Source organism: Drosophila virilis, chromosome X, assembly GCF_030788295.1.
Source record: "Drosophila virilis strain 15010-1051.87 chromosome X, Dvir_AGI_RSII-ME, whole genome shotgun sequence".
NCBI classification, from domain to species: Eukaryota; Metazoa; Arthropoda; class Insecta; order Diptera; family Drosophilidae; genus Drosophila; species Drosophila virilis.
Genome location: NC_091543.1, coordinates 1,595,470 through 1,607,085, shown reverse-complemented (window position 1 = coordinate 1,607,085; position 11,616 = coordinate 1,595,470). Strand labels below are relative to the sequence as shown.

At 42.2% G+C, this 11,616-nt stretch overlaps 1 protein-coding gene across 1 annotated transcript; it reads right to left on the bottom strand.

The window, feature by feature from the left end:
* Positions 1 to 4,670: 4,670 nt before the first annotated feature.
* Positions 4,671 to 6,865, bottom strand: ase (asense). Its single transcript, XM_070211202.1, has one exon. The coding sequence runs from the start codon at positions 6,584 to 6,586 to the stop codon at positions 4,736 to 4,738; it is 1,851 nt and encodes a 616-aa protein (XP_070067303.1). The 5' UTR covers positions 6,587 to 6,865; the 3' UTR covers positions 4,671 to 4,735.
* Positions 6,866 to 11,616: the final 4,751 nt, after the last annotated feature.

Below are 11,616 nucleotides of genomic sequence, written 5' to 3'. Positions count from 1 at the left end.
AAGCTAGCCGGGTTAAGGCTCGCATGAATGAATGCAGCAGACGCAGCTTGGCCAAATGCAATGTTGCTGCTTGCTCTAGTTAAACTCGGATATAATAAACTCTAGGATTTTTGAATGAAAAACGTATTGACAATGTTGCAAGCTTCACTGTGCTGCTTAGGTAGAAGTAGAAGTACTCCTAGCAGAATGATATAAAAGATTTGGCTTATAAATTAATGTTTTGAAAAGTTGACGTATTTAACAAATACGAAAAGAATTTTTCTAATCGGCCAAGTTCGTATATATATATGCATAATTCACATAGACACAGATCGTTTCGATAAATTCCCACCCTGAGCTCACTTCCAAGTTCAAGCACAAGTATTCTTAGGGAATTTGCAACGAAGTGTCTCATTAACCGAAGCAAAAGCAAAGCGCGTGCTCGAACACGTTGGCAGGATCAATGCGAACAGCACCTGGCGAGGTAACGTTATCTGGTCGACATGAGACTCAGGCCCAGGTCCAGACCCCGCACCAGACTCAAATTCAAACCTACTGGAGGCTGGCGGCTGGAGTCGGCGCACATGCCACAAAACGAATAATGAGTTATTACATGAAATGATTTATGAATGAATATTCAATATTCAATATTCAATGGGTGACATGCGCTGCGTTGGGGGCGTGTCCCAAAATAACTGTGCAGAGCACACGAAAAAAAAAAAAAACCCAAAAGCCGCGCTCTGTAACCAAATACGGCGGCAGAAGGTCGAACACGAAGGAGGAGGACAAGGTGCAGGAGGAGCAGGAGGAGAAGGAGGCGGAGAGCCAAAGGGTATCAAAGGGAAACCCACAATGAATATTCATCTGCCCTAAGCCTTTGGCATACCAAAAAAAAAAAAAAAAACAACGACGGCAAACGGAGCCAAAAAAGAAAACAAAAAAAAGAAATATAAAAAGGAATCAAATTGATTTTTGACAAGCAACGGGAAAATTACGGCAAACGGGAATTGAAAATTTGGAAATATGAGTGAGTGAGAAATCGAAGGTGTAATCAGAGCGAGCGCTCTCTCTCTGTCCCTCTCCCTCTCCCTCTGGCTCTCTCTAGCTCTAGATATGCAAGGGCGTGTCGCATTACCTGGCGCAATATTAATAAGCATAACGGTGCCTCGAGGCAGGGATTTTGCTTTTCACTCGTAACGGCGCTGCCAGATGAACAGTTAGCTCTGGAGAAATCTCAACTCGATGCACCCACAAGGGTACGCGCGCTCGCCGCGCTCGCCTAGACAAACACACCTGGAACTGGCCTGAGCCTGGCTGTGGACCTGGCCCTGGGCCTGCGCCTGCGCCTGCGTCTGGCTCTGGCCTGGGGGTTGTAGGCGCTGCGGCTCGCTCGTATTACCCGAAACGTCCAAGAGCGGGCGCTGCAGATGCAACTGCCGCATTGTTATGCCACAACCGTTTACCCCCTCTCCCCTCTGCCTTTTCTCTTTGGGTTACTTCATTTTCTTGTATTATTTTTCTTAATGATTTTCTTTTTCCCTGCCTCGAGCGGGAACCACTCTCTGTGTGTGCGTGTGTGTGTGTTGATAATTTTGCATCATTTCGGCATTGTCTTGTGCCCCGAGCGCCAGGCTCAGGGCAGCTGCGCGGGCGCAGTGAAGACGACAATTTAGCAGAAGACCCAAGCCATTAGCAATAGATTTTAATGATGCATATCCATTAGAATCTGTAAATTATTTGGGAATTTTGCTGGGCATCTTTGACGAGTTCTGTCAAATGTTCTCGGATTATTTTCCACGATTCTTAAGATGATTTCTCGCTAGAAGGCAGAGAATTACACAAATATCTAAAGCTTTAAAGGCAAATAACACTGTATATGATTGACTGATTGATTGATTGACTGACTATCTGATTGACAATTTGCTGGGTATTTTTGAAGTGCGTGAATTCTGGATAATTATAGAGAATTATTTTCACCAATATATTTGTCGTTTTATCATTGATTGACTGATTGACTGAATGATTGCTGACTGATTGATTGATTGGTGACTAGCTTACATTTCACTGGGAATTTTTGGAGTGTGTGGGCTCTGAATAAATATAGAGGATTATTTAAACCAAATTTATATCTCGTTTTATCATTGACTGATTGATTGATTGGCTGCTTGATTGATTGACTGATTGAATGATTGACTGACTGGCTTACATTTCATTGGGAATTTTGCGTAAGCTCAGGATAATCATAGAGGATTATTTTCAATTATCAATCACGGACAGATTGATTGACTGACAGTTTGATTGACTGACTGACTATTTTCTCAATACATCTTTCATACATCAAAGTAATGCATAGAACTTTCGAAAGCCTACAAAACAGTTCAAACTTGTTTAAATATGAAATAGTTAAATGAAAACTAATTTGTTTGGGATCTGCTTAAATATGAAAAAACTTAATTAAAAATACATTGCTCGGGTAAGCCGGGCATCACGTATATTTTAATAGAATTTTATTTACTATTTTTTTGTTTTGTCAATCATTTTTCTATCAATAGTTTGTCTTCGTTGGCACTTGAATTCCTAAACCACGAAAATGTTCTGTATTCTAACATATTCAACCAGAAAATGAAATCCCCTAACGTTGATTCTCTCTCTTATGAATTTTGAGCCTTAATGTTCTATAAGCTGGCAAATAAAATGTGAACAATCATCGATTAGAATCTGTGAACAAACCCCTCGCGTATTTGAACGCAAAACCGAAACTCAAATGTTTTACTTTTGCGGTTTTTGTGCTCAATGCGCTGCTGCTCATCAATATGCAGGACATGGAAAAGTTCTTGCGGCCACATGTTTAAATGAAAAACCGTATGGAAAATTCAAAAAATGAAACACTTGCAACAATTCCCATTCCCACGTTCGGTTGTGTGCTCTGTACGCTGTCATTTATCAGGACATGGCCACATAGTGGCAGGCGTGGGGTGGGGAGGGGTGCGGAGAGGGGGGCGGCTCATTTGAATAAAAAGCAAGCGGCGCGCTCAAGCGCAGTGCCCTGTGCCTTACCGGAGCGCTTGAAACTCGCACAGGCCCAAAAAAAAAAAAGCAACCCAAATGCTCGACGATCGCTTATGCAAATGTTGCCATATCTGCAGAGTGTGCGTGTGTGTGTGTGTGCGTCTGTCTGTGTGTGTGTGTGTGTGTGTGTGTGTGTGCCGCATGTCCTTGCATGCTTCGCCGCTTATGAAAATGAACATGATATGCTGATTTAATTCCGTTTTTTTTTTGTTATATATATGCATATGTATGTATCTATATATACCCTGTCCATTGTGACGGGACGTTATGGCAGAGACCCTTGGCCCATAGAGCACATATGCTGCGAGTGTGTGTGTGTGTGTGTGTTTAATGCTAATGACGGTGCATGTTTCATTGTCATTAAGAGCATTGCATGTAAATTCAAAACCGTTAGAATATTTAAAAAGAAAAATGTGCTCGAAAAAATTTGAAAATTGTGAAAAGAGAACGCGAGAAGCTTACAACTTCTTATTGGAAAAGCTTGACTAAATGAATATATTGAAAACTTTAGTGAAGTTTAGCAACTGAAGAGCTCCTGCAGTTAGCTGATGGCAGCACAAGATGATCTGAGACATCTGAGATCGTTTATAGAAAATAACTGCGATTTGGCAAATGACTGAGAACAGACTGAATAGAAAATGTGAAATAGAACAAAGATCGCTGATCGCAGCAAAGATCATTTTTAATTTCTTGCACGTACATTTGAAATGTTCGAGCTTTGTGCTGTTTAAAGGGTTTTCAAAGCTGAGATCGTTTAAAAATAGTTCAAGATCTGATTTAAAGCGATCGCAGCTTGAACAATACCAAAGATCTTTTACTTGCGCTGCATAAAGAACCGAAATAGAAGCTTTAAGCCTATCACAACTGAGTTTAATTTTCTTGGGGATCAGTGATTGTGAGTAAAATAAGTGAATAAGTGATCTTACCCGAAGATCACAAATCGTCCTTGCGGATCAGCGAGCCTTTAAGATCAGACATCTTACAACTAAAAGTTTAGACACTTGCCTTGCGATCCTTGACTAAGGAGCTTAAGGATTCAATAAGGATCAGTGATCGTAGCGCTGAAAACTTAAGAGCTTTTCTTTTCACGCACTTGTTGGTTGCAAAGAATCTACTCAGAAAGTGAAGAAGTCAAGAACTTTGATGATGAAGAACTTTGCCTGATGATAACAAACTTGAACTTTAGAAACTGCGCAAGTTTCTAGAATGGAACTTTGGAATCGTAGGCAAATATTATTCACATTAAAGATAGAACACAAATAAAGATGCTTTACTTGAGGAAAGTTAAGATCTTATTGTCCATCAGATCAGATTAAGGTTTTGAAGATTTGAAGATGAAAATTCCATTATTGTATGAGAAACAAAAGTCTCATTTTATATAGTTTTTTACATGTTTTACTCAAATATATATTTGCTTATATATGCAACATCGCATTAACATCCAACTTAGGCTAGGCAAAAAAATGTTAAACTTAAATTAGGTTAAAAAAAAATGATGACAAAAAAAAATGTTGATTAGTTTCTGCATGAACTGAGCACTAAGTGAACTAAGCTACAAGTTAAGCTATATACAGGTGGGTGGGTGTTTGTTAAGTGGAGGGGGGGGGGGGTTTGGGGTGTTGGGATTGATTCCGACTGAAGTCTGGCAACGCCATTTTGTGTGTGTGTGTGTGTGTGTGTGTGTGTGTTAAATGCCCGCCACAGCGCCGGCAGCCGCATCCGATTTGGGCGTATGCGCCTCCCACCAATCAATCGCATCGATCATGCTCTCATCGGACAGACAGACGCTGGCATTGTTTGTCGCCTGATCCTGCAGCACATCGTGGAATTCCTTTTTAAAGCTGGGCAGGCCAACAACAACATTGTCATAGAACGAGGCCGTTTCCTGATCATAGAACGGCGGCAACAACGAGCCGGCGCACAGCAATTGTTGCTGCTGATAGTTGTTGTTGTTGTTGTTGCTGCGGTTGATTGCTGGCGGGGAGCTGTTGCTGCTGTTGTTGCTGCTGCTGTTGTTGTTGTTGTTGTTGTTGCTGGTGACATGCACAAAATCGCCCTCGCTGTATTCCTGTTTGATCAGTTGTTGTTGCTGTTGTTGCTGTTGTTGCTGTTGCTGTTGTGCGGCACACGCCTGCAACAAGAGTTCATTAGCAACGGCAACGGCGACAGGTGAAACTGCAACTGCAGCGGCGTCGTCTTCACCTGGTGGTTGATGCATTGATGAACTGCCTCGTGTTGTTGTTGTTGTTGTTGTTGTTGCCGGCGATGTGCTGCGACTGGTTGTTGTTGCTGCTGCTGTTGGCACGGGCTCTCGCGTTAAACTCGAGCCGAATTTTACACATTCACCGTTGCTTAATGCAGCTGCCGCAGCAGCAATTGTTGGACTGTTGCTCGAGCAATTTGTGTCAATTAGTGCATTCAAATGTTGCTCATCCTCTCGACCTGAGCTATCCTGCCGCTGCAGCATATCCGGCGTTAGCAGCTGATAGGTGCTCGTGCCGGCTATTCTCACATACTGCAAACCGTTCAGCGTTGTCACATTCGGCAGCAGCAGCTCCTCCGGCAACTGTTGCTGCTGCTGCTCCAACTGCAACTGCTCCTGCATGCACATGCTCTCCTCGAGCTCATAGTTGCTCAGCGTCTCATCGAATTGCTCGTCTAGGCCATCGAATTCGTCCTTGATAAACATGTAGCTATCATCGCCGCTTGATTCGCTATTTGAATTGCAGCCAGCCGCCGCTGCTGCCGCTGCCGCTGCCGCCGCCGCTGCCGCAGATAGAGGCGGAAAATCGAAACCCAATAAACGCTCCAGACTGCGTATATATTCGACGGCCATGCGCAGTGTTTCCACTTTGGATAACTTTTTGCTGGCGCCGCGGCCGGCGCCCTGCGCCTCAAACGCCTCCGATATCTCGTCGGGTATGCGTTCGCGTAGCGCCGCAAAACCGTTGTTCACCTGCTTGACCCGATTGCGTTCCCGGGCATTGCGACGGGCGACAGCCTGCGGCAGCGGCAGACCCTTGCGTCCCGGCGTACCCGTGCCGCCGGCACGCTGCACCAGCTCCGCCAGGCACTTGGCCGCGGGCAGCTGCTGCTCCTCCACTTGACATTGGCTTTGACTTTGCTTTGGCTGCTTTTTGGTTAGCTTGCTGCGTTTGCCGGCTGCGCTGACAGCTCCGAATGGTTTATTCTCAATGTTTGGGCATCTGGTCTCGGCCAGCGGCCGCTTGCGGCTCAACGCCGTGCCCGCCGTGGCCGTTGCCGCTGCCGCTGCGGCGCCGAGCATACCGAAATCCTTGATCTTGCGTATAATCGTGTTCGAATTGCTGATGTGCTGCTGCAGCGCATTGGCGCCGCTTTCGCTGAGCACATTGTTGACGGTGATTTTGGTGAAGGCCTTGCTGCTGCTGCCGCCCAATGGAGTCACTGCACCCGATGAACGGGCGCTGCTCTTCAGCTGATTGCTGGCGGCATTCTCCTTGCTGCTGCTGTTGCTTTTGGGCGGCGGCGGCGATGGGCTGAAGCTGAGTGCAGCCATTGATCGGGGGGCGCTGCTCTCCAAGTCCGAGTCCAAGTCTCCACAGTTTGGACCACGCTTCCGCTTCCGCTTCCGCTCTCTCTCTCTCGCTCTCTCTCTCTATATATATATAGATAGATATATGTTCTAGCTTGACGTCGTTGTGCGCCTGGCGACAGCTCCTTGCCAACTGACTCGTCTATGGCTTTGGACTTGGCTTCTGTTCTGGACTTGCTTTCGTTGTGTTTAGGTCCTTACGGTAGGACAGCTGCTAGCGTTCTGTGTCGCGTGCCCGGCCAGAAATGTCATGGGGCGTCAGTTCTGTGCCGTTGGCAGCGGCGGCAACGGCAGCGACGGCGGCAGCGCTGCCAACAGGAAATGACTTCGTTGACTGATGGCGCACACAATGTACAACAACAACAACAGAAAAGGAAAAAAAAAAAAAAATAACAGCAGCAGCAGAAAAAAAAAAATGTATAACGTATCCTTCGGTTATCCTGCGCTGCCGCAGCGCCTGCGTCTGCCGCTTATGTAAAACATAATGAAATGAAAACAACAAACGGCATTTATTTCACACACACACACACACACACACACACACACACACACACACGGGCACACACACACACACACGGGCACACACACGCATGACTTTTCATCCCCTAGGTATTGGGTGTCCCTGCCCATTCCCTCGATCCACACACGCACACACACTCGCGCGCACACACACACACACACACCTCAGCCAGTCGGTCTGTCAGTTTCGGCTTTTGGGAAAACTAACATCTGATCGCAACGAGCGCCAGCGCCTGCTCCTAACTCCAGCTCTTAGGGTCTTTTAGGGTTGGTTTTTGCTGCCCAAGTTTTGCGCCTTTACATAACCATAACGCGTCCTCTCAGTGTGTGCGTGCATGTTTATATACCGCCCCTTCGCCTATGTAAACAGCATTATTAAGCTTCGTCAGCCCTGGTCAACGTATTCGTTTCCATGGCCACAGCGAGAGAGGGATAGAGATAGAGGGAGGGAGGGAGAAAGAGAGAGAGAGAGAGGTGCCGAGCACCTTGGTTCCCACACAGGCGCATAGATCACCTTATGTTCCAGTATATATATATATATATATATATATATATATATATATATATATATATATATATATATATATATATATATATATATATATATATATACATATGCATATAAACCTATTCACAAGCAGATCAGTTTATATATTGAATACATGAATTTAAAACTTTTTCAAGTTTTCTTCTTCTTTTAGCTTTGAAATTAAAGTTTACATGTTTTTAGAAGTTAAAACTCAGTCGCTTCTTTTTATTGCCTTCATCCTTACTTTCTTGCATTCACTTTATATAATAATACACTCTCGATATGAAACATTCTATAACCAATTATTGATCAAATAATAAATATTTCCAGTAATCTTCTTTTGCTGTGTTTTTATTAGTTTTTTGTTCCTATGTTGAATTGGTTTTCATTTGAAACTTATTTTGAATTGATTTTCAAATATGTTTTTAGCACTTCCATAAATTTCTTTTCAGTAGCTGCGTTTGAAAAACCTCTTTCCATTGGTTGCTCTGCATGAGCTGAAAGTTGTAGAAGTTTCTTTCCAGAAGTTGCTTTCTAGCAAATACTCCATCAAAAGTTTACTTTAGGAGCTTTCCTTCCAGTGTATCTCTTCCATGGAAGCTCTTTGAGCTCATATATTTCCTTCATCGAATTCCTTTCAGAAGTTTCCTTCCAGTTACTTTCCAGCAACACTCTTTCAGTTGCTTCCGTTCAGAAGTTTTCCTTAAGAGCTTTTATTCCAGTTAATGTGTTCCTTCCAATTTCTTCCAGAAGTTACTTTCCAGCAACACCCTTCCAGTTGCTTCTGTTCAAAAGGTTCCTTTCAAAGCTTTTAGTCCAGCAGATCTTTACCATGAAAGCTCTTTGAGCTCACATATTGCTATCAATTCCTTCCCAAAGTTTCTTTCCAGAAGCTACTTTCCAGCAACACTTTTCCAGTTGCTGGAAGTGCTAGTTAAGCTTTCCTTAGCTTTTGTTATCCTCTTGCTCTCCCCACAAATAAAAAGCGCATCGTGCGCATTTTCTTGCTGAACTTGAGATTTTGTGGCTGGAGAATGTTTTTCCCTTCTGCCCATTGAAGACGTCAAGTCGACGTAACTTTTCCACTTAATCACTTAGGTGCATGGCCATTGTTTGAGATTTTGTTCAGCTCCGTGGGACTTTTACGCTTGTGTCGCCTTCAAAATTGGCATTCTCCTCTTCACGTGCGAAAGGAGGAGGAACTGTTGCGGATCCTTCGATTCTGCGCTCCTTTGCTCGATGCACTTTCTAACCCCTAACTGGGCAGGGCTGTGCACGACGCACATAATTCTTAATCATTGCCGACATTTGTCTTCTTCGGTGCGAAATCATTTGCCAATTGTTGAACTAATTAAAAAAAAAAAAACGAAGCAAGCATATTGCGATGCTTGAGTTAAGTTCACTTCGATCTGCAATTTGTATGGTCTATAAATTGTAATTAAAATTGACAGAGCCAAATTCTGGGCCAATTAGGGTGCTTGTGCCTTTGTGGGAAAATGCACAAAATACATATAATATTTCTGAAGAATGGAAACTAGTTTGAATTATTTCGGAAATTCGGTGATCTATGCCATTTACCGATCGTCTAAGCCAAGGGCAGGCTACATTTTGTTCTTGTTGTTGTTGTTGTTGTTGTTGTTCTCCTTGCCAGGTAGTTGAGCATAGACCTGAAACACAGCCTGAGTATGTGCGTGTGCTTGTGTGTGCGAATGTGTGTGTGTACTTGCTACACAATTTATAAACTTGAGTTCACTTGAAAAGTTCAAGGAAACGTCTTTTACGTAGCTAAAGCACAAGAGCCAGAGCATAAGGATGGGGACTTCTACCGGTTTTGCCCAAGCCCAGGCCCAGGCCCAGGCACAGGCACAGGCCCTGCTGTTGCTGCTAGGCCTTTCGGTTAGGTCCTTTTTTGTGTGTATACCCTAACCATAAAGTCTAATTTGGTTTTATCATCACAGATGTCAAACATTGACTAAACCTATTTCTGATTGTTTTCAATGAATTCGTCGCCGATTCGAGCTTTGATGACGAAAATTCCTCGTCGAATTTCCGAAGAATCGGCCAAATATATCATATAGTTGTCGTAGAAAAGATCGGGCGAAAACTAAGGCCTTGCGTTGCTTTTATTTTTTTTCCAGCTCAACAAATGAAATGGGCCGACATTTCTTTTTTAAGAATTTTTCAATAATAATCGATAGAAAATTAGTTTTTCTGTAAAATTTAAATCAAAATTTAATTATATGAAAATTATAAAAATTATATCTTCTTACACTCAGAAAATTAACTGTGAAAGTATTAGAATACATTTTTTTGTCCTTTTTCTTGGTATTGATTTATTTGGAAATTTTCTTTGAGATTTTGTCTTGAAATTTCACCATTTTTTAAGCCCTTTTATTACATTTTATAATATATTTTTTTATATTTTAATTTTATATTTAATTTACATTTTGATTAGTGTTGAAAAACTGAATTTTTAGAAATGAAAACCGAACGCAATTTCGGAAGGAAATCGAAGAATTTAATTTGACTTGACTTGATTTGATTTTCCATAACATAACACATATTGCCGAAGTAAGGGTATTTTCAATGCGATCACACAACGCTGGTTGATTTTCTTGTTTTTTTTTTTTTTTTTTTTTTGGAAAAGGAGTCAACAGTTGTGCGTGTGTTTGTGTGTGTGTGTGTGTGTGCTGCGGATCGCTTTTGTTGTTGAGAACGCTTTGACTTGGTTGCGTCCCACTTTGCCGTCGCCGTCAACGCGACACGCCTTGGGCTCTCTATATGCGAAGGATTCTATGTGCATATCCTTTGAAGGTTGAAGGATATTTAACTGTGTGCTGTGCTTTATGCGAGCGAGTCAAGTAGCGGTCGCCTTGGGCACTATCCAAAAAATTATTATAATCAAAAACTAAAGAAAGCTGTTGATGATGATGATGATGTGGATGTGAATGTGGATGATGATGATGATGATCGCATTTGGTGTTGATGATGATCAGAGAGAAGCAACCCCTTTTCAGGATTTTATTTATTATAATTTCAACCAGGGTTGAAAATCTCATTAATGCGCTGTCAAGTTCGGCCGATTATTATAAGCATTATAATAATTATAATTTTATTTTGATTTTTTTTTTGCATATCAAACATATGTGCACCATAATAAATTGTTGGAATTGTTTTTTTGTGGCCTCTCTAGAGCTGTCTATGTGCTCGAACAACCCTTAACATTTGGAAATATGTATAAATAATATATATATATATATATATATACTAGGGAGTATTACTCGACCTTGCTTTAGATATTAAATTTTTCCGCCAGTTACAATTTAATGCTGCCCGTTCTATCTTCAACTCTATCGGAGACAGAAGCACAATCTTGTGTAGAGTATCTTGAAGCCAAAACATCAGCCACCAAATATTTAAACCTCATGTTCATCAAATGGGCATGGATTTTGCAAAAAGTGTGACAAATAAGTTGCATCAAGCCGCTTTTCACGGTTTTTCCACACTTGCGAGTGGAATGAATTTGACGAAATCCGCCCGAATCTACGGCTCATTTTTCTAATATTTTGTTAACTTTCTTTTTTTTTTTTATAGTTTTCTTTCTCCTCCAATTTCAACTTTCAGTCGTAGGCGAATCTCTTGTAGCGCACATCCTGTCCAATATGTGTCCGACTTTCATCTTTGTCGGCAGCTTGAGAAAATACAACAATTTGTGTAAATAATAATTAAAAAAGGAGCTGGGATTGGCCAAGGGTTTCGATTTGTTGGGTTTTCTCTTTTTACTTTTTATTTGCATTTCGGGGCATCGATTTCACTGGGAATGGGAACCGAATGTCTAAATGAATGCATCCGAATGCTAGACGAAGAGTGAAATTGGAGTGAAAGCAGGAGGGCAGCGACTTTGAAATAAATATGCATAGTATATGTGCGTTTGGCTCACACACAC

What these genes read in the sequence shown, in the direction of transcription:
- ase (XM_070211202.1), bottom strand. Translation starts at nt 6,586, where the DNA reads ATGGCTGCACTCAGCTTCAGCCCATCGCCGCCGCCGCCCAAAAGCAAC.